We start from the raw sequence: 24,677 nt of genomic DNA on the forward strand, positions 1-24,677 counted from the left end.
ATCATCTGGTTGGGAGTGGATTCGGCAGGCTACTGCCATCTAGTGTGCAGAGGCCAGTGATGTTACCAAGTATACTATCCTTACACTAACATAGGATGGTCCATAGAATTAACTACCTTGTCATTTGTGTTAGGAAATCCTAGAGTGCGAACACTCCAATGACAGTCTGTACAAGAAAATTTTAAACTACCAAGCCACTTATGGGTGACAGCTTTACAAACTCTTACTGAAGAGTTAAATTAAGTGGGAGAAAGGTTAAACTGGGGAGAGTTCTCAGTGGTAGGAATGTGTTTGCTTCTTAGAGTGTACAGGAGGGCCAGGAAGTGGTGGTGCATGCCTGTAATCCCAGCACTTGGGAGGCAGAGGCAGGCAGATTTCTGAGTTCGAGGCCAGCCTGGTCTACAGAGTGAGTTCCAGGGCAGCCAAGGCTATACAGAGAAACCCTGTCTTGAAAAAAAAAAAAAAAAAAAAAAAAACAAAAACAAAAAAAAACCCCAAACTGACAAAAGGCACAGTTGCCACATTTCATTTAAAGCGAAATATGAACATATTTATTAGGATGTTCAATACTGAACGCTATCACTTTCTTCATGTGAGGGAGAATACACCTGACTCATGCTGTGGGAGGAACAGGATATGGGCTCCCAACACGGCTGTCAAGCGGCTCCACAAGAAATCCCCATTTACCAAGGAGGGGATGCTTCTGCTAGCACTGTCTCAGCTGCAAGCTCCAGCCAAATAGCCACAATTTCCACAGAATTCCTTTGAGCTGTTACTGCCTCAGGGGAGAATATAAGATTACATACATCAAAACCACACAGGACATTAATAAATGGCACCTGGACATAGGTCTGACATCAAATTTCTTCAAATGATAAGGGGTGGGAGGGACTGCTACCCAAAGAAAGTTCCTCAGTGACAGTAACATTTATGGAGATCTTATTCAAAGGCACAAGGGACCAGTATTACTGTCATCCTACCCTGCCCAGTGGAATTTAGTTTGCAGATGAAAGCATACACTGTCCCTGGCTTAAGTTTCTCCTGGTTCTTCCTGGTGACATTCTGCCTTTCACCTGTCTTGGCTATCATTTCATTTCATTTCTTTTTTTTTTAAAGGAAGACTAAAAAAATGGTAGAAAAGAATGAGGAGATGGTGAAAAACAACCCTGTTAAGACAAAAATAAAGATACAAAAATCAGATGTAGTACAATATACTAGAAACTGGCTGAAAATAGTACATGCTAACAGACAATATGATACACGAACAGGGTGGGAGTAGACAGGAAAGGGCAGAGGCCACAGCCTACACCAAGAGCCTTTCAATAGACTGCTGAATGGACTGGATCTGCTGCTTTAGTTGAGAGCCTTCTTTGATGGTAACAGAACAGGCGATGACCGGCCTGGAGACTCCACAGGCCCGTCCTAAAGCCTGCTTGGAGCGCACAAATACGTAGGGGACATTCTTGTCTTCACACAGCAGAGGGAGGTGCAGGATGATCTCCAAGGGCTCAGCGTCTGCTGCCATCACAATGAACTCAGAGATGCCTCTGTTGAGGGTTTTGGTGGCTGTGGAGATAGGACATGTAGTCAACAGATGACATGGGTTTGGTGGTGAGAACAGCCACAACAAAGCAAGGAAAATGTAACAGGTGCACTGAAATGGCAAGTGCTTAGAAAAAGCCAGGTGAGGTGGGACGTGCCTTTAATCCTAGCAGTTTGAGGACAACATGGTCTAGACAGTGAGTTCCAGGACAGCCAAAGCCACATAGTGAGACTGTCTCAAAAACAGAAAGCTTAAGAACAGCAAATTTCTGCCTAGAGCAGCAGCCCTGATATGCAATAAGGCACCCAGACACTGACCAATTACTTAACCCTCAATGTATTCCCCAAACCTTAATCGCCCCAATCTGGTCACTTCTTCCCGATACCACACTTCTCCAAATCCTTACCACCTCTCACCTACTCAGCTCTAACAGTTTCTCCCTAAGGATCTATCAGCATGAGGTAATCCTTCTGTAGCTTTAACCTGTCACCAGGGTCCCAGTTCTCTGCTCATATGTCACTTCCTCACAAGATTCAATCCAAAAAGGTCCCCAAACACCCCCATTCTCCTTGACAGCACACCGGACTACCAGACACACCCACACCTTCCTTCACTGTAATGTGAACCCCAAGAATGGAGAACACAATAAAACAGAGCCATGGAAGTACTTTGCTTTGTCTTCTGCCAACGACAAAGGTAGATAAAAATTTCCATTTTTCACCATTCCCCTAAAATCTCAAAAGTGGTAAATATTTCAATTATTATCTTTAAAACCAAAACAGCTCCTCTACAGAAAACTATTTGCTTTGTCTTCTCTGGGTAGAAGTATCATAGCACATACAATTACTTCACTGAAAAAATTGTTCATTCAACAAACAAAACCATAGCCAAACGTGGTAGTACACATGTGCAATGCCAGCACTTTAGAGACGGAGGATCAGGCTACCTAGTAAATTTGTGAGGCCAGCTTGGGTTCACGAGGCTTTCACAAAAAAACCAACCAACCAACCAACCAACCAACCACACAGAACTCCTGTTTGTTCCTACTCTGCAGTTCATCCTCTCTCTCCACACACACGCAAAAGGAAAATATATCTGAGAACCACTGAAATTCATGAATCCCAAAATTTCAGAGACTGAAAAGCATTAAAATGCCTTTCTTTCTGATGGTTTTGAAGAGTGGTACAACTTAAAGCCAAATGCGTCTGGGATGCACAGTACCCAACCACTTAGGTTGAGGTAGGCGCACTGCTTGGGTTGGGGAGTTTGAGGCTACCCTGGGAATACAGCAAGACCTGTCTCCACAAACTAAAACAGAAGAAAATGAAAGAAAATAAAATACCCCCAATTCAGCCCCTCTTCCAAACTAGATGTTGACGAGACCTGCTGAAAACAGGATCCCTCACTCAGCCCCCAGCATCACCCCGTGGTTGTCTTACCTTCATTGGCTCCTTTCCGAAGCTGCTTGTAGTTACATGACTGCTGAACAAGGTCCAGCAGCTTCTTGGTGAGGTGGGCATCTGCGAGAGGATAGGCCTTCGGATTCACATCAGCCTCCGTCTATAGGGAAACACAAAAGTCAAACTGGACCAGAAGCTGTTTTGTAAGTTATCTGAAACTGAAAGAACGAAGTTTGGTCACACACATACCCCTGCTACAGTCAGGGATAGAGGAGACCAAATTTCAAAACACTGTCTCTGTTGAGTTTGAGGCCAGCCTGAGGTCTACAGAGTGAATTCCAGGACAGCCAAGATTACCCAAAGAATCCTGTGTCAAGCAAACAAACACCCTAATCACCATACCCTAGCAATGCAACAAAGAAACCAAGTACAGACAGAATGTATATTAACAAATGGGACCCCTCTCCAATGCCCTTTACTGGACTCTAAAAGGCAAAAGCAATCACATAACAGGCTCCTACCATCTAGTTTTATGTTAGCAAACCGATAACCAACAAGCTCAAGGAGACAACCACATCTACCACCAAACTCACCAGGTCAAGACTCACACAGTGTACCACTTCAGAGTATTACACTCAAAAGTTATTAAAATTAAATTTATCTCTGGAATTAATATATACAATGAATATATATAATAATCACCATTAATTAATAGTCACTATTAATTAATTGTCACTTAGTGACTATTTAAAATATCCTTTATTTGGGTTTATTACTGGCTTTCACTATTTTCCCATCTACTGGTTTGAATTTATTTATTTCTCTATTCTTTTTTCCCTAAAGAAATTTGGTAGGTTGCCTAGGCTAGCTCTGAATTCCTGTGCTCAATAAATGATTACTTTCAACTAATCTGAACTGCAAATGCCTGCTTAGCTTTATATGTAAGGTGTCAAATGTTAGAAAACAATTCAACAGACTACTTAATTTTGTAAATTTTTTCCTTTGATGTCAGAAATTGAACTCTGGGCCTTGATCATGCTAGACAAGCACTGACATATGTTCAGTCCACACCTTTTGGAGACAAGGCTGACTATAAAGCCCAGGCTAGCCAACTTAAATCTCTCGATCAATTTGGTTTCCTTTTCTACCTGACAGTGAAACACACAAGATTTTGATTTGGCAAATATAGCCACACATAACCTAAAAATGACTGTCAACAAGAGCATGTCTACATAAAATTCCAGCAGAGCTGAAAAAGGCCAGTGACACTAGCAGCCTTAAGTTCTAGCAAAATACCTTATTAATGTTGTAAACTCATCAACTGTGTATCCAGTGGCACATGAAGTTATGCAGGAAAGTTGCTACTGATGTTTCCGCCCTGTTGTTGATCACACTACACTTTCTAGTTTTGTGTGTTACAGAAACGTTACTGCAGATAGTACATTTGCTATGGCATCAGCCTCCCGGTCTAATCAAGAGGCTACAACAATGGCTGACCAGCCTTGGTGTAGTGGCACACACCGGTAAGTATGCCCAGCATTCTGGAGGCCGAGACAGGGAGATCTCATGTCCAAAGCCAGGACACTCCCATCCTTAAGGGATGCCTGTCTGTACTCCCAGAAAACTACAAACAACTCGTTGTCCCCATTTGCCAGCCAACACAAACTGCTGCAGAGTTCACCAAGAGTACGGGACTTCAAAACTTTTCACCGGTTCAACACTGGCTTAGACGCTCTCTTAAAAATCTAGACTCGGCCGGTTACTAAACCGCGGGGGTGGGTGGGCGGGGGGAGCACAAAAACAATCAAAGCAGACAACCGAAGTGCTGGATGACATCTCACCAGGCCTGAAAGGGCTCAGCCAAACTAGTTACAACAGGAACCACCACCCGGAACCCTCTACAAGATTACAAAGTGGGGACCCTCAAGCGTTATCAACCCACGTGGTGCTCCCAGGACCTCCGATTTCCGTATCGCTCTCATGGTTCGGAGCCTTTCCTGACCTCCGTTCATATTCCACTTGACCCCGAAATTAAAAAGAGGAAAAAAAAAATCCCTAATCGCGAGGGCGTGATGGTACGCGCCTTTAATCCCAGCACTCGAGAGGCAGACAGAACTTTTCGAGTTCAAGGTCAGTTTGGTCTACAGAGTTCCAGGCCAAACCAGGGCTACATAACGAGCCCCTCAAAACAAACCAAAACAAACCCAAAAAGGCGCCCCTGAATCCCCTAAGCCTTATGAGTTCCCGGCAGACACTGGATGCAGACCCCACGGAGATCCTCGTCCTCAACCCCGGGAGTGGGAAAGGGGTGGGTAGTAGGCGACTCGCATCCCGTGATTTCAGCTCATCAGTGTTTAAAAAGGAGAAAAAAATTAAAGAAAAATGAATGGGTTTTCCATACACTTCCACCATCCCACGTGGGGCGGTCATTTTCCCACGCTGCGCCAAGCCTCTCCTCCGGTCCCGGCCTCTGGCCACGCCCACAGCTGCAAGGCCGACCGGGCCACTGCGACCTGGGCCCTCGGCTGCCTGGGTTCTCGACTCTGCCGCCTCTGGAACGACCCCGCGGCCGCCCGAGTTCTAACCCCGGGCCCAGACGTAGGCCACGGCGGGGCGAGCGACATGTCGCAGGCGCTACGCCTCCCACAAGACGGAGCGAACAGGGCCCGCGCCCCGTGCTCCCCGCGCTTGCGGCCCGACGCGCTCACTTACCATGGCTGCGGTGCGCCGGCCTCGCCGCGACTCGACAACAACCCACCACAGACAGACTGAAACGCCGCGCAGAAAAAGGAGCGGAAATCACTTCAGGAGCGGCAGGAAGCGGAAGTGATGTCACGTCGCGCGCGCGGTGACGTCGCCCCGCCCCCTTCCCCGAGGTTGCAAGTGCTGAAGTCATCTTTGGGTGAGGGAAATGTGACTTACTGGTTTTATTAGCGTCGGGCAAAATTGTGAATTAACCACTCGGGAAGTGGCACACTAGTACAACGAGTTATAAGGGTCGCCATTGTATAACCAGGCATTTTTTTTTTAAGCACATCGTGTACCCTTTCAAAACCATCCTCTCAGGTTTGAGGCCTGCTCAGGAGAATCAGTTCATCATTAGCTTCGATTACATAGCGAGTTCGAGGTCAGCCTTGGGTTACATGAGACTTTTGTTTTCTGCCTCAGGAAAACAAAATGAAAAAGTCACCCAATGATGCAATGTTAAGATAAACTGCAAGTAAAAAATTCCTTCATTTTGAGATATCCCTCATCAATGTTTCTGGTGGGGTGTGGAGTCAGAATCCACTTAGGTGATGCTACAATTGGCTGGAGTAGGACGGTGGTTCTCTTGGGAAGTGTGTGTCAAAAGACCCTTTCACAGGGGTTGCCTAAGACCATTAGAAGACACGATTCATAACAGTAGCAAAATTACAGTTATGAAGTAGCAACGAAAATAATGGTTGGGGTCACAACAACATGAGGAACTCCATTTAACGGCTGCAGCATTAGGTAGGTTAAGAACCACTGGAATGCGGGGGTAGTTAGTGAATGACAGGGAGGTTGTGTTTGGAGTAATATGTAGCACACTTGCTTCCTTCTGCTCAGCATCTTGCCCCTCTCTTAGTGATGCACCAAAACCTCACTATGAAAGGACAAGCTCAGGCCTAGCACTCTCTCTCATGAGGTCTTCTGTGATCCTCATGGCTTCTCAGTCGTTCCCAACACGATGCCAAACATTTGGATCTAGCCCAGACCTCACCATTAGGCCCAATTACAGTTCATTGTGTCGGAAGTGTAGAAGCTGAGAACTGGGAGAATCTTTAAGAGCCTTACAAAATAGTTCCTGATTTTTACAGATAGAGAACCAAGTCTACAGAAGGGAAGCCTGCCCACTGCCAGGAGTCTAACAGTGGCAAAGCTAAAACCGGACCTTGAGGTTTTTAATTATTGACCTGGGTTATTTTCCCCAGATGTCATTACCTGAGCAGTGTCGGGGGTGAGGCAACCACAGGGATTCAAACGCCTGCAGGAGGGAACATATCTAGAGGCTGCAGAGAGGGAAGAGAAATGGCTCCCGGGTTCAGCACACTGGCTGCTTTTCTATAGAATATGGGCTCACTTCCCAGCACCCACATGGCAACCAACAGCTGTTGTGATTCCAGTTCTAGAAAGATCCAACTCCCTCTTCTAGCCTCCATGGACACTGTAATGCACAGACTTGCATGCAGGTAAACACACACACATAAGAGACATTTTTTTACTTTAATTTTTTAAAGAGTGAATACCAAGTGAGGTGGTGGTGGCACATGCCTTTAATCCCAGCACTTGGGAGGCAGAGACAGGCAGATCTCTGTGGGTCTGAGGCCAACCTGCTGACACATTCTGGAAAGCAGTTTATTTTAGAAATGTGTCCTACATACTTGTCCTGACTTACTGGCTTCTATCCATCAGCATTCTGCCCCCTCGCCTCAGAATCTAGGTCTTCCTTCCTTCCGCTTTACTGAGTACATGCCAATTTGTTCACCATTTCTGCCAACCACTGTCTTGTTAGGAATATGCTATGGTTTGAATATGTCTTATATCCCTGAATTCATACAGAAATTTGATTTCTAAAATCATGTTGATAGTGTGTTACATCTGCAATTCCAGAACTCAGGAGGTGGAAGCCGGAGGTTCAGAAGTTCAAGGTCATCCTCATTACCTAATGAATTTAAGGCCAGCCTGGGCTACGTGTGAGACCTTGCCTCAGAAAAACAAAACAAAAGATATGACTAAGAGGATAGGTTACCATCTGATTTTAGGGTTTAAAGGTGGGGTCTTTGGGAAGTGATTAAGATCTGGCAAACTGCTAGATCAAAGTAGAGCCCTCATGATTGGATCCTGGTGGTTTAATTTATTCTTTTTCTCTTTTTGTTGTTGTTCATTTTTGAGACAGAGTCTCACTATGTAGTCTTGGCTGGCTTGGAACTCACTAGATGCCTAGAAGTCCTATGTAGACCAGGCTGACTTGAACTCATAGAGATCTATCCACCTGCCTCTGCCTCCTGAGTGCTGGGATTAAAGGTGTGTGGTGGCTTGTGGTGGTGAGGACTGAACCCAGGTCCTGGTTAAGAGCAGCAAATACACTTAAATGCTGAGCCATCTCTCCACACCCTAGGTTTGTTTTGTTTTCTGTTTTTGAGAAAGGATCTCACTCTAGAAAATACTGACCTAGAACTCACTATGTAGCCCAGGCTAGCCTCAGATTTACAGTAATTTTTCCTTGGCCTACCAAGTGCTGGGATTATGAGCATAAACCACTATGGGCACATTCTCTGTATGTATAAAATGAGAAGACATTTGTACAAATGTACTTTCATTGTCTCTTGCTGTATGGTGCTCCGTGCCTCCTTGACACTCTGCCAACAAGAAGGCCAGCACTATGAGCCAAAATAGACTCTTTTCCAAAGAAGCCTGTCTGGGTTTTTTATTATAGAAATATAATACAAAGTGACTTATTCTGTTTAATTAATTTCTGTTTAGTACCTGTCTTAGTCAGGGTTTTCCTGCTCTGAACAGACACCATGACCAAGGCAACTCATAAAAGATAACAATGAGTTGGGGCTGCCTTATAGATTCAGAGGTTCAGTCTATTATATGGGTGGGAGTGTGAGACCAAACTTTTTGGGTCCAGACTCCATCTTAGAGAACCTGACCCCCCAACAAGACCTGTGTCTAGCACCAGTCTCCAGGTTATTCCCTCAACAGATCTGCACCCCCAGGTTACAAGCCCACCCCTGCCTAACAACCATCAATCAGGAGGAAAGCAGAAGTTTAGTTTATGGTTTGCCTCCCAGTGCTAGCTAATTACGTTAAAGGCCACAGTAGCACCCCAATTAGACCCTTGCCAGGCTAGGAACACTCACCTTTCACTTCCCATTTTCTATAAAACTTTGTCCCTATGAGTGTTCAGTGCTTTTCTCCTGTGGGTCATCGGTGAGTTAATCCCCACGCTCGAGCGTGTGAATAAAAATCCTTGTGTGATTGCATTGGTCTTTCGGGGTTCACAAATGCTTCCTGGTGAGAGACCAAATCTTTTAAGTTCAGACTCCATTTTAGAGAACTTAAATTCAGGTAAGCTAACAGGCTAGTACCTAACATAGGTTTCTAAGTTACCCGCCAACAAAACCTGAACCTAGCTCCAGTTTCTAGGCTAACCCCAACAAACCCAGTGTTTCCAAGTTAATTGCCAACAAGCCTGCCCCCTGCCTAATGACCACCAATGCAGAGGGATGCAGAAATTAAGTTTATGGTTTGACTCCCAGCTAAAGGCCATAGTAGCTTTCCAATTAGATGCTTGCCAGGCTAGAAACACACACACCCTGCTTGTAGCTTTCTATAAAGCCTTACCCTGATAGATTTTGGGGGCTCTTCTCCATTAAAGCCATCCTACTGTGTCAGAACTGGCGGGCAGGGAACCCAAACTCAAGCTTGTGAATAAAGGCCTTGTTGTGGTTTACATCTGACCGGCTCCTGTCTGTTTTTTTGGGGTTCACTAACACTTCCCTGGCACTACACTGGTACTACAGGCAATATCCAGGCAGACATGTCAAGGGACAAGCTGAGAGTTCTACATCTTGATCTGAAGGCCGCTAGGAGAAGACAGGCAGCTAGGAGGAGGGTCTCAAACCCACCCCAAAGTGACACATGAAGTGGAAATTTACGGGTTCTTTGGAAAGTCAGTTGTGTTGGATGGTGCTGGGTGCAAACACGCGAAAGAATGTTTTTCTGAAACAGAAATGTGAGGGAATGTTTCGCTGAAGCGGATACAGGTCAAAGGATGTTTTGCTAAAGCAAGCACATGAAGGGACAAGTGATGAAGGATTCTTTGCTAATGACACACATGTATTAGTCCGCCTTACATGCATTGTTGAGCTCCATTTGTCATGGCTCTATAGAAAAACACCAAAAAATGTGTGGTGATATGCTGGTGGCTTCTTGCCACTTCTGCAGACTTGGAACATTGGTAGAGTGAGGTCAGCTGATACAGACTCACATGGAGGTTCGCTAAGACAGACTCATTTTCTGAGGCAAAACTTGTGGATATAGGGATAGATTTCCTTATGAGTTCCTGCTTTGTCCAAAATGCAAATAGCACTAGGAAAATCATTTAGCTATCTACATGCCCACAAAGCAGCATCAATGACTGTGGGCTCAGGAGCCAGATCATAGCCAACAAGTCTATTCATCCCATTACGAAATTCCCAGGCATCAAGTCTAGATTGTTGAAGTATGTCACCCAGTGTGCATCTAACTCCTCATCTGTCTCATGTGACCTGTGGGAATGGCTGTGGGGCTTGGAGCCAGGATGGGGTGCAGGCAGCCTCAGGCAGCCTCGAAGGCAGGTTGAACTTATTGGGTCAGACCTGCTTTCATAGGGGTTTGCTTTTTCTGTGTATAAATTGATTTGGGGAAGTCAGAATGCACTTCAGATGAAAAGTATACATGGGAAAATGTTAATAGTAATGATAATAAGCAGGTTAATTATTTTCTTCTGGCCGGGCAGTGGTGGCACACGCCTTTAATCCCAGCACTTGGGAGGCAGAGGCAGGCGGATTTCTGAGTTCGAGGCCAGCCTGGTCTACAGAGTGAGTTCCAGGACAGCCAGGGCTACACAGAGAAACCCTGTCTCAAAAAAAAATTATTTTCTGGGGCTTACCAGAATTTACTAATTGGAAGTCAATTGTATTAGTTATACTACAAAAGTATAATCCTCATCAATAGATAGATACCTATAGGAAAAATCAGATTGCCAGGTCCAGCACGGCTGTGTAAGGGGAAGTGTGACACAGGTCCTGCCCCTGGAGCGTCTCCAGACCATTGGGCCCCAGTATCCCCACGTGTGCTGCTGCTGCTGCTGGCCTGGAACTAATCTCCTGTCTCTTCTATTTTACTTTCAAACTCTTTTGGGGGGAATATACTTCTCCCATTACTCAGAGCTAATCACTCCAAGATAAATGAAACAGACATGGTTCTCAGGAATGAGGATGGAGGTGGTCATGAGGCTGAGGAGGATGAGGAACAGGACTTCCGCTTGGCCTTTAGGGCCATGGGAAAGGACCTAGACAACATAACCACAGAGGCCATAAAAGCCTACATGGTCCTTTGTAGAAATAGTTCATTGTCAGATTTGGCCTTGAATTTGGAATTATGAGGAGATCATATACTCTCCAGTCCAATGACTGCTGTATTAATTAGCCAGGGTGACCTTGGGGACATCAGGATAGAGAGTTAAAGTGGTCTCAATAAGAAAAGGCATGGATAGGAAGAGAAGGAATCTATAAAATGCAGCAAATGATAGATTAATAGGAGAAAGGCTTGTATATGATTTGAAAACAAATAATATTAGAAGCAGAGTCTATGAGGGCATGCAATTGCTAAAAGAGAAAACAAAGATTAGAGAATTAAAATATGATGTTTATGTATATAAAAAGTTAGTGCTTCATTCTCCTGGCTACCTGAAGGATTGGAGATGCCTAGAGAGATATCAGAGAGCTAGCTGCTTTACTTGCATACATTTTAAAACTTTGTAAGAAATCATTTTAACCCTAGAAGTCTGTCACCTTTCTTTTTTATATGAAAGTAATTTCTAAAGACTTTTATCTGCTGTACTAGGAAACCACAAGATCTGTGCCCAGCTACCTGGGCCGTGTAAAACCTCTAAGGAAATGTAATTTTGCATTGTGTTTAGTTTTTGTTTTAAGGAAGCAGAGGTTAGAATTAATGATCCAGGACTCATAGAATTTAGGATTCTATTTAAGGATTCCTAAAATAATTATTAATAATGATCAAAGCCTTGAGGATGTAACTTTAGTAAGTAAAAGACTGGGGTCAGGCTCTGGTTGAGAAAAGGCAAAAGAATGAAAAGGGAGAAAGGAGAAGGAGGAAGGATGATGAGACTCCTTGAGCGAAAAGAAAGCACTTGGCCTGAGAGCTTGCATCTGCTACTGACTCTGAGTCATTGTTAGATTAGCGCTGTTCCCATTCCCGCCTTTCTCAGGACCCTCCTCACACTGAGGCTGGGCCTTGGCATCAGACTATGTCTACAAAGTGTCCATATCATGCTGCTGCTTCAAAACAGAAGCAGTATTTCCACGTGAAATGAAAGTAGCTGTTGAAGAAGGCATACAATGAGGACCTAGATGGATGACTACAGGAAGGCTGTGGAATCCTGTTGCTATGAAGAATGTTGATCCATAAATTCTGTCTGAAATAGAGAATGATGTTTTGAAATATTCTGAGGTTTGAAGGATGGTAAAATAAAGTCCTAGTATGGTTGTAATAAAAGGTTTCATATAAGAACATTTGCTAATAAGCCTATGGATATAAGCCCACCATATAAAATTCATATGGTTTCGTTTCCCTTCTATAAGGTATGATGAGCACATGTCCCTTTTGTACAATGGGGGTGGAGTGACCTTGCTATGTCCCTTCATGAGTAATATCTCATCATCATTGGTATATGGTTAGAACATATGCTAATAAGCCTATGGAGAAGAGTGTTGTAGAGATATAGGGAAATCATATTACTAGGCCAGAGGTTAGGAGAGCTGAAGTCTCCTGTTTAGTGGACATGGATTTGGTTTGTCTGCGTGATATGCTGAGTGTTTGCTGGGTCATTATGCGTTATCATGTGAATAGAGGCTAAGACATAGATACGTAGGCTTGAATTAGGGCCACAGCGAATTCTAGAATTGTAAGTAGCACTAGAATAATGAGTGTAATTGTAACAGTGGTGGGCTGATGCTTATTAATTAATAAATTAATTAATACTAAGGTGGCACCACCGATTAGGTGTATTAATAGGTGTCTGGCAGTAATGATAGCTGTGAGATGAACTGCTATTGCTATCGGTTGAGTAAATAGGCTGATGGTTTCTATGATAATGAGCAAAGGAATTAATGAGGTGGAGTTCCTGGGGGGGGGGGAAGTGGGCTAAAGAGCTTTTTGGTTTGTGCTGGAATCCGACTGTCACAGCTCCAGCTCATGGTAGAATTGCTATTCCTGGATTCTGGAACGTTGAGCAGTAGGTATGTGTGTGAGGAGGGAGGCCTGGGAGGCTTGTTGACACAGTAAGTGTAATAAGGGAGAGGATTATTAGAGATCAGTTTGTCCTTTTGATGTATGATTTAGTATTATTTATTTTACAATAAACTTAATTAGTCATTGTTGAAACAAATATAAACGGTTATTAATTAGACATTTTGAGGAAGGAAATAAAATTGAGGGAAACATGATAACTATGATTGGTAACCCTGTTGTTGTAGGGGTAATGAAAGAGGCAAATAGATTTTTGTTCATTTTCATTCTCAAGGATTTTCAGTTTTTAACGAGTTTAAGGTTTTTGGAAAGAGATGTAGGGAAAACTTGTAAGGAGAATCTTGATTGGAATAAAATAATTAATGTAATTGTTGAGGATGGGATGGTGATAAATCATGTGGAAGTATGTAACTGTGGCCTTTCACTGCGGAGATTATTAGTCTCTAACTTTAACCTAAAAGGTTAATGTTCTAAGCTTTGAGGTGAGTTTAGCTTATAGGAATAGATCAACTTTCAAAATGTTTTAGTGGCACTATTTCAATTACAATTGGCACTATTTCAATTACAATTGGTTTGAAGCTGTGATTAGATCTGTAGATTTCTGAGCAGTGTCCACAGAGTACCCTTGGGCAATTTGATGTTACCCTGGCTTGGTTTAGGCATCCTGGAATTGCTTTGCTTTTAGTCCTACTGAGGGAATAGCTCATGAGTGAGTGAAGTACATCTTCAGATGAGATTAATATCCTGTATCTTGTACCTTGGTAATACAACTCAGTTATCCACTGCTAATAGGAAAAGTTCACCTGGTCATTTATTGGAATTATATATGAGTTGAGACATAGGTCTTCATAATCAGTATATTTGTAGTTCCAGTATCATTTTGCTGTTCTATAGTTTTTACTGTTAGTTCGGGATCTTTTTTTTTTTTTTTTTTTAATTCGGGGAAATCGCAGGGGTCAGCACATCTGGAGTGCAATGGATAAGCCTCGCCCTGGGAAAACCACCTTCGTGATCATGGTATCTCCCCTGCCAGGTAAGTATAGTTCGGGGTCTTTAATCATATAAAGGATTTGTAGGGAAGGAAGGGCAGCTAGAATAAGAATTACAGCTGGTAGAATAGTTCAGATTCTTTCAACTTCTTGGGCATCTATCCTACCTGGATGAGACTTCAGTGGTTGGTATAAGCAGGATGACATGGAGTACTAAGGAGCTAATGAGGAATGCAATCATTAGTGTATGATCATGGGAATTTGTTTTGTTTGTTTGTTTGTTTGTTTGTTTTTTTTTTTTTTTTTGAGACAGGGTTTCTCCGTGTAGCCCTGGCTGTCCTGGAACTCACTCTGTAGACCAGGCTGGCCTCAAACTCAGAAATCCACCTGCCTCTGCCTCCCAAGTGCTGGCATTAAAGGCGTGCACCACCACCGCCCGGGAGATCATGGGAATTTGTAAGCTCTTCTGTAATGGATGATGTAGCATCTTGTAAGCCTAGTTGGAAGGGAGAAGCCATATAGGATATATAGGTATTAATCAATAATTTAACGTTGACAAAGTTATATAATTAATTTACTAATATCTCATTGAGAAAGGCTTCTCACCGTATGGCATCATGAGGACGGCTGTAAGGGAAGTGCAGGGCAGTGGCTGAGGCTGAAGAGCCGCCCTGGCCCTTTTGAATCCCTGCCTTCTGGGGCCATGGCTGGCCTCAAGGAGAAACTTGTTTCACTAAGGTTCTTTGGTAACAGCAACCAAAAAAAAAAAATCCACAACAAAACAAAACAAAAACAAAAAAACAAAACAATCACAAACAAACAAACTAGTGGATCTCTGGGGCCATCCCGGTCTGCAAAGTGAGTTCCAGGCTAGCCAGTGCTACATAAAAGTGATGGTTTTAGGAGGGTATTGCTACAAGATTTATATTTCTTTTTTTTAAACTTTTGGAGACAGTTGAAAGAAATTGGGTTTGCTATGGATTACTTGCTCCCAGGAACATGGATTTTTTTTTTTTTTTTTTTTTTTTTTTAATGATTGGGCAGGTTCTGTCATCATTCATGACAGGCAGGACACTTAATCTCATCATTCCAGAAGATAGAAAGGAGCTGGAGAGATGGCTCAGCGGTTAAGAGCACTGACTGCTCTTCCAGAGGTCCTGAGTTCAATTCCCAGCAACCACATGGTGGCTCCCAACCATCTGTAAAGGGATCTGATGCCCTCTACTGGTGTGCCTGAGTCACATACATAAAATAAATAAATAAATCTTAAAAAAAAAAAAAAAAAGACAGGTTTGCAGAGATGATCAGCATGTTCTACTCAGTCTTCCTCTTCCCCTGAGTTCTCTTTTCTCAGAGTCAAACAACTTTTTCTCTCAACTGTTCTGATGTCATCATCCTTATTGTCTAGACAGGACTCCTTCAAGATTGTATGTTTCAGAGAAGGTAAAAAAAAAAAAAAACCCACAAAGCAGAACAGAAGGGTTCACTGTAGTCTTTAACTCTAGAAATGGAACTTCCTTTAATAAAGGCCTGGTAGCTTGTGTCTGTAATCCTAGCACTAAAATGAGACAGAAAAACCAGGTTGTGGTGGTGGCAGTGGCACACACCTTTAATCCCAGCACTCAGAAGGCAGAGGCAGGTAGATCTTCATGAGGTTGATGCCAGCCTGGTCTACAGAATGAGTTCCAGGACAGCCAGGGCCACACAGAGAGAAACCCTGTTTCAGAAAACCAAAAACCAAAAATCAAACTAGAAAGAAAGGAAGGAAGGAAGGAAGAAAAGAAAAAAACCCTGAGATAGTAAAATTGTTGTGAGTTAGCCTGGGCTATATAATGATTTCCCCAGAAATCTCAATAAAGCAAAAGTCGGGGAGAAGAGTGAGTGACTTGGAGATACAGTTCTTCCAGAGCCTCATGTGATATGGAGCCTGGCCTACATCATTTTGCTCCCATGGTCCCCTTACTACCTTATTCAGATGGGATATGGTGGTTTAAGCCTGTTATTCTAACACTCCAGAGGCAGGCAGATTATTATGAGTTCAAGGTCATTGTGATTTATGTAGTGAGTTCGAGACCAGCGAGGGGTACATACATAACCTGTCTCAAAAAATTTTTGTTGTTTAGTCAGCTGTGTGGTAGTGAATGCCTGTAATCTCAGCACTAAGGCTGAGACAGGAGGATCAATGTGAGTTTTAAGACAGCCTGGGCTTTATAAAAAGATCCTGTTTCAAAATCAAGCAAGAGAAAAAAAACAAAAAAAAAATAATATAATTGTTGCCAATGATAGTCTTACTGTGATGATATAGAATGTTAGAAGCTACTCCTTCTGTCCAAATGCACCCAACTGCCCACCAAGGCGGTAAGCTTCTAGTATTACCACAGAGCTCCTTTAAACTCAGTCCTCTATCTTGTTCTTCGATTTCTTGAGGAACCAAGAGACCATCCTAACCTATTTATCAGTCACAACTTGGGCAGAGATTTATGACCCCGAGTCATAGATGAGACTTCTCTCACTCTCCTGGGAGGAGCTTTGGGCCAAGGTTGGGGCAAGCTGAGCAGGCCTGCTTTATACCCAACCTGCTATCTAGCCATTTGACCACATGGAGGCAAAACACACCACGTTGAAGCTCCTGGAAGAGGTTTCCTCCACCAAAGGCCTGCTAGCTAGAGCTGAAAGTGCAGCAGCAGGCAGGCTCCTTTGTGAGGTGGCCTCAGTGACAGAGGCATTATGAAGTAAGAAGTACCCCACCCCAAACTTATTGAGTCAGCTACATTAGCCTATGTTTCCTCCCCACTCCCCCAAAACACCATCTACCTGACCTAAGCTTTGCTATGTTGCTACCACTTCTGGGAGCCTGTGCTGTGATAGGTCCATTCCAGGGCCCTGAATGGGAGCCAGTGAGGGGTCTACTATCCCAGGATCAAAGCTGTAAGGATCCCCGCTGCTGTGGCAATCTGCTTGTCTCCTGCCTCTTTCTGATCTGGCAGATCCAACAGTATTGGTACCAGCTGTCCAGGACCAGGAAGAGGAATGTCACCAAGGTAAAGGGGCCTCCTCCTCAGCATCATGATCATTAGCCACTTGCCACGTGGACTGTGTTCTGTGTCTTGTGTATCAGAGGAGAACTAAAGAGTGGGGACTGCTCTGTATAAGCACTGTCTGGGCCTTGAACCCAGGACTCACTCTAGACGCATCTCTTCCTCACTCCACAAACTCAACCCACTTGCAAGTTTTAGGGACCCTACTTGGAAACCGTATCTCATATCTGATGACTTCTGGAAACCTTACTACACCACCTGTAGTTCTGGATCATGGTAACAGTTGTCCACTTTTGCCTGGTATAACTTTCTTTTTCCTTTTTAAAAAGTATAAGATGTACACACAGATTATATATGTATAGATGAGTGAACTTTTACAAACCAAGCACACCCGTGTGTAGCACCCAGATTAAGAAACACCATCAGGGGCTATCAACATAGTTCAGTGAGTAAGACTGCTGCCAAGCCTGATGACCTGACTTTCATCCTCCTAACCCACATGTGATAGGGGGTTAGAGAAATTCCCACAAATTGTCATGTGACTTCCACATCCATGCCATAGTATATACACACAAACTTGTGGAGTGTGACTATGTGTGTCTGTGTCACACACACACACACACACACACACACACACACACACACACAAATTACGTACAGAGAAGGAAGCATAAGGATGGTGCAAGTTTGTAATTCCAACATTCAGGAAGCAGAGGTGGGGAGATTGTCCCATGTTTGAAGCCATCCTGGTCTACATATCTAGTTCCCAGCCAGCGGGGCTAAATAACTCTGTTTCAAAAGACATAAAAGGAAAGTTAAAAAACAAGCAAACAGATCGTCAAGTAAGCAGTGTTGCTGAATAACAGACTGTTAGTATAATACGTATAAGGCCTTGGCTTTAAACACTAGTAATGAAAACTGAGCACGAGGCTGCGTGTGGGGTGCGCCCCTTTAATTCCAACACTCAGAAGGCAGAGGCAGGCAGATCTCTGTGAGTTTAAGGACAGCTTAGTCTATATAATGAATTCTGAGATAACCAGGGCTATATAGAGAAACCCCGTTTTAGAAGAAAAAGGGAAAAAGAAACCTGGGTATGATGGCTTATGCCTGTAATCCCAGCACCCATGACTCAGAGCTGCTGAGGAGAAGCACTAGAATGAGACTCTGTCTCAAGCCTTGTCCCACAGCTCCACACCAACCAACCAACCAACCAAACAAGCAAGCAAACAAAAGAACCACCCCTCAAAAACCCAGACCAAAACCCAAGCACTAGAAGAGTCTGGGTTCAAATTCCAGCAGTGAAAATCCCCCAAAGCCCCAGGATGTGCACTCATGGCTGATTTCACAGATACACGGGACCTACATGAAATCCCGTGGCAACTATTCTACACTGAGCTCAAGTCAAACTGCTGGTGAGCCAGGCAGACTTTAAGAACCGATTAAAGCTCTTTGCTACATAAAACCATGGCATGGCTTCTGGGAGTCCACTCCCTACCAAAGCTCCTGCCTCAGTTTCAAGGCCTGATAGGATGTAGCCTGTGATTCTCTCAGACCTAGTCTTCCACTGTTCTTGTTGCTGGCTCCATTCTGATCATATGAGCACTCCTCCTCCTGCTCCTCCTCCTCCTGTTCCTCCTCCTGCTTCTTCTTCCTCTTCCTCCTCTTCCTCCTCCTTTCTCTCTCCTTCCTTGTTCCCTTCCTTCCCTTCCTTGTTTTCTAAGGGTGGGTGTAGAGCCCAGGGCCTCACAGGCTAGCCAACATGCTTCACACTGAACAACATCGAGTTCTCGCCAGGGCTTCCTTGCTGTTTCTGTGGACATAGTCTTGGTTGTTCTGTCCTCAGGGTCTTCATACTTAATGTCTCCTCTGCCTATAATGCCTAATGTCACCTGGCCTGCCCCTCACTTCATTTAGTTTTCCAGACACATATCACCTCCTCTCAATTTCCTTGACTCTTCTGTCTAGTGGAGTTAACTCTAGCCCTTCATTTGCATTTATTTCCATTCAAATGCTTTTTGGGATACTTACAAGGATTTTATTTTATTTAAGATAGGGTTTCATTTATAGCCTAGGCTAGCCTCTAACTTGCTATGTAGCCAAGGATGACCTTAAACTTCTGATGCTCCTTTGTCTATTTTCCGAGTGCAGAGATTGCTGGAGTGGATTGTTTCCATGCTAGGCAAACACTATGAATTAAGCTACATCCTCAGCCCAGTTGATATTCATTTGGTTATTCTCGTCTCTATGCCTACACCATAGCTCCCACCAGGGACTTTGTCTTGTTCACACTGGTACTCAGCACACAGAACAGTTCCTGGCTCAGAGCAACTCCTCAGTATTTCTGGAGTGAATGACTGATGTTTGCTTGGGTGTGTGTGACCCCCTTTCTTAGTACAAGCACCTCCACCCATGCTAAGGGAGAGTGGGACATTATCTGTGAGGAATGTAGGAGATAAACTGTGTGTTGAACTCTGCTTTTCAGCTCTTTCTTACTTCACAGGTGCCTCCACAGAGATGGACAGAGTTGTCTGCCACCCGGGACACTTTCTTTGAGATGATTCCTGAATTCTTTACTCATGGAAAAACCAGGGTCCTGGATGTTCACATCCAACAGTGGATACAAAAGCAGAGATGGGGATACCGGAAGCGTGTCAGACAACAGTGGGATACCCAGTACCTGCTGTCTCCACAGAAGTCATGTCAAGACCTGCCTTGGGATGTCCACACCTCCACTGGGCCCATTTTTTGTACCTCTTCCTTTTCAAGCACGTGTCTTCTCCCTCAGGACAATTCTGGGGAAGCATGGCAGTTACCCTGGAATCCCAGGGATAGCCAGGCCCACCCTCCCCTGGCTCTCTGCCAAAGAATGGAGCAGCTGCTGGCCCCTTCTCATAGATTGGTGCCAGCAGAGCCTGTTAGTGTGAGGTACACCTCCACAGCTTTAGCTTTCTCTCTTCCAGACTTCTCTTTAGCTCAGAGTCCAAACTTCTGCCTCAGAGAGTTTCTGCCTGATCCTCTTAACCAACAATTGGAAGTGCCCACCAAGGAGTGCTTGGAGAGCCTACAAGGTCCCTTAGTACCCTGGGGTAAAGCTGAGACCATGGACAGAGAGTACAGTGAAGCTGCTCTGCAATATCTGAAGAAGAGAAAGAGCAGAACAGATGATGCTCAGGAAGTACAAGCGTCTGGAGCCTTCCGCCCAATCGCATCTGGAGTGGGGGAGGATGGAGACGCTAAAGCCCTGGGGTACAGAAACCAGAGGCAAGAAAGAAGAGAAACTGATGGAGAGATCCCAGTGACAGGATGGGTGAGGCAAGACCAGGTGAGGATTGCAGCTAGAGAACAAACGGAGAAACTACAGAGGAAAACCCAGAGGGATCCTGGAGAGAAGAAACCTTCTTCCCAGGCTCATATGGGAGGGAACCAAGAACAGTTCAGATGTAAAACTGACATAGCAACCCAGACACCAGAGTGGGGCAACAAGGAGGATGCTGTGGAGACTCCAGCACTGGGGAAGAATGAAGAAGCCAGAAGGAAGGAGGAGACAGAGGTTGAGGCCCAAAGATTGGAAACTCTGGGCTGGACTGGAAATAAGGTTGCCGAGAATTCCCAAGTGCTAGAACGAAGGACACAAGACCAGATTGGTACAGAAACTGAGGTGGAGGAAGGAAGGAACAAGGACCAGATCGGAAGTGAGGATGGTGTGAAAATCCAGACATCTGGAAGGGAGAATCTGGGAGAATTCAAACAACAGGACAGCGAAGAGATCCAGGCCCTGGGGCAGGAGAAACAGGGACTTGTTAGAACTGAGGGTGAGGTCCAGACTGCAGTTGGGGAGCCTGGAGGACAGATAGGCAGTGAGAATGACGGGAAGACCCAAGCCTCTAAGGGAGAGAACCAGGATCTGTCAAGACAGGAAGTTGAATTGGGAACGAGGAAGCTCAGGGAGGTAAGAGAAGACGACTGGGTGGTGATCCAGGCGTCATGGTGGGGCAGCCAGAGGCTTGGGCTGATTGCAGCAGACAGAGGACTCATGATACCATGCCTGGGAGACCAGCATCAGGTCAGAGGAGAACGAACGGTAGACATCCCATCACTGGAAAGTGACCGAAGACAAGGTGGAGATGCTGATGCAGCAAGTCAGGTGACACCCGAGGCCGAGGAGCAGGCTCAATGCAGTGAACCTGACTTGACGACTTACACAGTACTGAGCAAGGGTGAGGAAAAGGCTGAAGAGGGAAATGGAACGGACACTCTGGCGGCACAAGGGAAGAGAAATCTGAGAGGGATTAACAGCACGGATGAAGCACAGACCCAGAAACTTGGGGAAGAAAATCAGGGTCAGTTAGGAAATGAATCCCATAAAATGATTCACGAAACAAAACAGAAGAATCAGAAACAGATTAGAGGCGATGATTGTATAAATAATAACCAGACATCTGAGGCAGAGAACTGGGCAGAGCTAACAAGTAAGAAAGGTGATACAACCCACTCGTCAGGGTGCGAGGAAGCTGAGGAGGTTGAGGGTGAGGATGGCATAGAAGGGGTGAGAATCCTGAGAGGAGCCCGGGCGGAGGAAGGTACAGAGACCAAGGCAACCATGGAAGAAAGTCAGAGCCAGTTAGGGGACGTAGGTACAAACACCCAGTCATCAGAGTTAAAGAACCAGAAGGAGGTGGGCAGCGAGGATGGAACCGATGCTCAGGCCCCAGAGAAGAGAAACCAGAGAGAACTTGGAGACGATGTAAAGACCCAGAGACCCGAGAGCAAGAACCAGGGACAGTTGGCTGAAGCTGGAGGGAGCTGGGAACAGGCTAAAGGAGAGAACACTTCGGAAAATAGGGCACTAGAGAAGAAAAACTGGAGAGCAGCTGGAAGAGAGGATTGTAGAAACATGCAGGAGCCCAGGAGGCAGGATCAGAGGCAGGTGAGTGAAGATGGAAAGACCCATCGGTTAGAGTGGAAGAACCAGGAGAATTTTAGAGATGGGAATGATGCAGAGATTCAAAAACAAGGGGAGAGAAACCCAATAAGTTTTGCAGGAGATAATGGCTCAGAGACCCAAGCCTCCATGGGAGAGGACCAGAGACAGTCTGTGTGTGAAACTGATGAAAAGATTCAGACACAGGGGCAAAGAATTCAGAGCAAGCATAGAGACACTGCTACAGAAATCCAGGATGTCGGGGTCCGGAGAAAACACAGAGCTGAGAATTCTAAACTGTCTCATCATCCATCCAGGAGAGGAAACAAGGGCCGGGTTAGCAGGAAGGATGCTGTCAGGCCCAGTCCCCTAAATGACTCTTCTGGAAAATTGGGGCCCACAAGCCGGAAGTGCAGCTTGGCTCACCCGGCTTCTCTCACTTCTGGATATGAACCCCCTAGACACAAGCAACCAATGGCTGGAAATGGTGTAGACTCTGCTCCCTGTTCTGAAGAACATCTAAGTAGCCAGGGCACAGGTCCTGCCCAGAAGCACAGATATGAGGTCAGTGAGAGGGCCCAAAGGGCCCAACCTGGATCTCAAAGAAGACTAGAAAAGTACAAAAAGGTGGATCCAGGAAAGGCTTCCAGCCCAACCTGCCTGCACCCCTACCCACAGTCTCAGGCCTCCTCTGTCTTTCCCTCTCTCCTGTGTCCCCAAGTCTCCCAAGCAGCCCCAGCTCTAGCCGTACCAGTTGCTCTCACCACCCTTCACAAATGGCCAGCCCTCAAGAAGAGCAGACATCTGCTCCTGGAATCCCTCATGAAGAGGAGAATTGCACACCTGAGGTGGGGCCTCCCTCGACGAATCCTGGAGTCTTACCTGCTTTTTCACTTCTTAGAATCTTGCTCTTTGCCGAGGCCTGCAGTGAGGCGGCCTGGATTGCGTACAGACCAGGAACGCCAAAGGCAGCAGGAACCACACTGTGAGTCTCAGGCATTCCTGTTAAAACTCGACTCTCCAGCCAGGTCTCAAAGCCATCCAGTTCTTGAAAAAAAAAGCTCTAAACTTTGTACCCAAGTCCAGGCTCTAGAGAAGCATAGACCAACCAAGTCGGAGCCAATGGGGAGCTCTAGTCCACCTAAGAAACCCAGGAGAATAAGACCACCAGGGGGAGCAAGAGAACCACAGATCCAGGAAGAAGCCCCTAAGGCCAAGATCCCTGCTCCCAGGAATCCCAGGCCAGCAGTCGAGTCTAGAAGCTGGCATAACCCAGGAGGAGTCCCAGAGTTGTCCATTGAGAACAGCAGAAGCAGAAAAATGGTTAGGCCTGGAGTTCCCCATGTGGAAGAGAAGACTTTCAGCAGAGCAAGAGCCTCATCCTATCCAGAAGGCTCCAACCACCGGAAAAAGGAATGCATCCCAAGGGAAGCCTCTGAGCTCCCCACTAGCAGGTGTCAACAGTCCACATGGCAAAGAAGTGAAAGCGTGGGACCTGAAGAGGTCAGAAAAAGAGCCTGTTCTGCACATACCTCCAGCTTCAAAGGGAGTAACCACTCTGCTGCAGCCAGGCTGAGCGTGGCCATCTGGAACAAGATGCCATGGTCGGCACAGCTGGCTAAGCCCCAGCCGCCCACTCCCTTTCTCACCCTGAGGAATCCTACCACACTTAACAAAGTGGGGGCTCCGTGTACAGAGGAGAACAGCAGCAGACCCCCCACTGCTTTGGAGATGGAACTCGAGCCACTAGGCCATTCTTGTACAGGAGTAACTGTTCCTAAATTAGAGAGCTATCAGGAACACGAGACACCTGGGAACTCAAAGGGGGCATCATACAATCCAACAGTCTCACAAAAGTTTGGTTTTGTGAGGCACTTGAGATATTTTCTCAGACAGTATGGCCTTAAAAAGTAGGCCACAGGCCCAGAGTCCTTGGGACATGTCAGAGAAGGCATGCAAGTGACCTGCTTAGTCTCAGAGCCTCTAATAAAATTGGTTATTTGGACCCTGCAGTACGGCAGATTCCTTTGGTATGCTGACTGTTCTCTTTTGGGATTTGGGGTACTCTGTGAAGAGCATAGACACTGCTACACTGTAGTTTTTAAGGTTAGCAGAATGTAGGGCAATCCAGTCTCATCTACTACCAACCCCCACCTTCTCAGCCCCTTTCCCTCAGGCTCCCAACTCCTCATGTTAGATTACATGGCTTTTTTTTTTTTTTTAACCATGCCTTTGTCTTGCCCCATTCCCAAACTAATCCTGATTGAACCAGGATATTCAGCCCCAGTTGTTTGGAGGGTAACACAATATTATGCAGACCCATTATTACAAAGAAGGGAGGTTTATAAAGGCTGAGAAACCACTGAGCAAGAGAAGACATAAAGATTTTAAGACCAGAAATTGAAGGAGGACCAGAGAGAAAAGTGTTTTCTGGACCCAACAGCAGGATACTGTACTCATTTTTTTTGGGGAGGGGGGTTTCGAGACAGGGTTTCTCTGTTTAGCCCTTGCTGTCCTGGAACTCACTCTGTAGACCAGGCTGGCCTTGAACTCAGAAATCCACCTGCCTCTACCTCCCAAGTGCTGGGATTAAAGGCCGGCTGATACTGTACTCATAGACTCACGGCAGCTGTGGTTGCCTGTACAAGACCTGTGCAAGGTCAAGCCAGTCTACATTCTAGCATGAGGTGGGAAGGCATTCATGGATTCCTCCATTCCTGAGGG

At 45.3% G+C, this 24,677-nt stretch overlaps 2 protein-coding genes and 1 non-coding gene across 4 annotated transcripts; 1 reads left to right on the forward strand and 2 right to left on the reverse strand.

The window, feature by feature from the left end:
• Window positions 1-523: 523 nt before the first annotated feature.
• On the reverse strand, window positions 524-5,788 carry Snu13 (small nuclear ribonucleoprotein 13). The gene is made up of 3 exons (XM_034517061.2): window positions 5,656-5,788; window positions 2,983-3,103; window positions 524-1,566 (listed from the first exon to the last, which is right to left on the reverse strand). The coding sequence occupies exons 1-3, from the start codon at window positions 5,656-5,658 to the stop codon at window positions 1,304-1,306; spliced, it is 387 nt and encodes a 128-aa protein (XP_034372952.1). The 5' UTR covers window positions 5,659-5,788; the 3' UTR covers window positions 524-1,303.
• On the forward strand, window positions 5,713-23,973 carry LOC117719195 (uncharacterized). 2 transcript variants are annotated; one of them, XM_076911686.1, is made up of 2 exons: window positions 5,713-5,845; window positions 19,533-23,973. In XM_076911686.1, the coding sequence occupies exon 2, from the start codon at window positions 19,587-19,589 to the stop codon at window positions 23,865-23,867; it is 4,281 nt and encodes a 1,426-aa protein (XP_076767801.1). In that variant the 5' UTR covers window positions 5,713-5,845; window positions 19,533-19,586; the 3' UTR covers window positions 23,868-23,973. The 2 variants fall into 2 exon arrangements, with proteins under 2 accessions (XP_076767801.1, XP_034373238.1); XM_034517347.2 differs by lacking the exon at window positions 5,713-5,845 and adding an exon at window positions 16,761-17,035.
• Window positions 13,880-14,046, reverse strand: LOC117719441 (U1 spliceosomal RNA). Its single transcript, XR_004608169.1, has one exon. It is a non-coding gene; the product is annotated as a U1 spliceosomal RNA (small nuclear RNA).
• Window positions 23,974-24,677: the final 704 nt, after the last annotated feature.

This window comes from Arvicanthis niloticus, chromosome 13, assembly GCF_011762505.2.
Source record: "Arvicanthis niloticus isolate mArvNil1 chromosome 13, mArvNil1.pat.X, whole genome shotgun sequence".
In the NCBI taxonomy this organism is placed as follows: domain Eukaryota; kingdom Metazoa; phylum Chordata; class Mammalia; order Rodentia; family Muridae; genus Arvicanthis; species Arvicanthis niloticus.

Excerpts from the sequence above, each read along its gene's own strand:
- LOC117719195 (XM_034517347.2), top strand. The coding sequence starts at position 16,826 with ATGTTGCTACCACTTCTGGGAGCCTGTGCTGTGATAGGTCCATTCCAG. Across the intron at positions 17,036-19,532 it reads GGAAGAGGAATGTCACCAAG|GTGCCTCCACAGAGATGGAC; the intron begins GTAAAGGGGCCT and ends CTTACTTCACAG.
- Snu13 (XM_034517061.2), bottom strand. Across the intron at positions 1,567-2,982 it reads TCGGAAAGGAGCCAATGAAG|CCACCAAAACCCTCAACAGA; the intron begins GTAAGACAACCA and ends CTATCTCCACAG.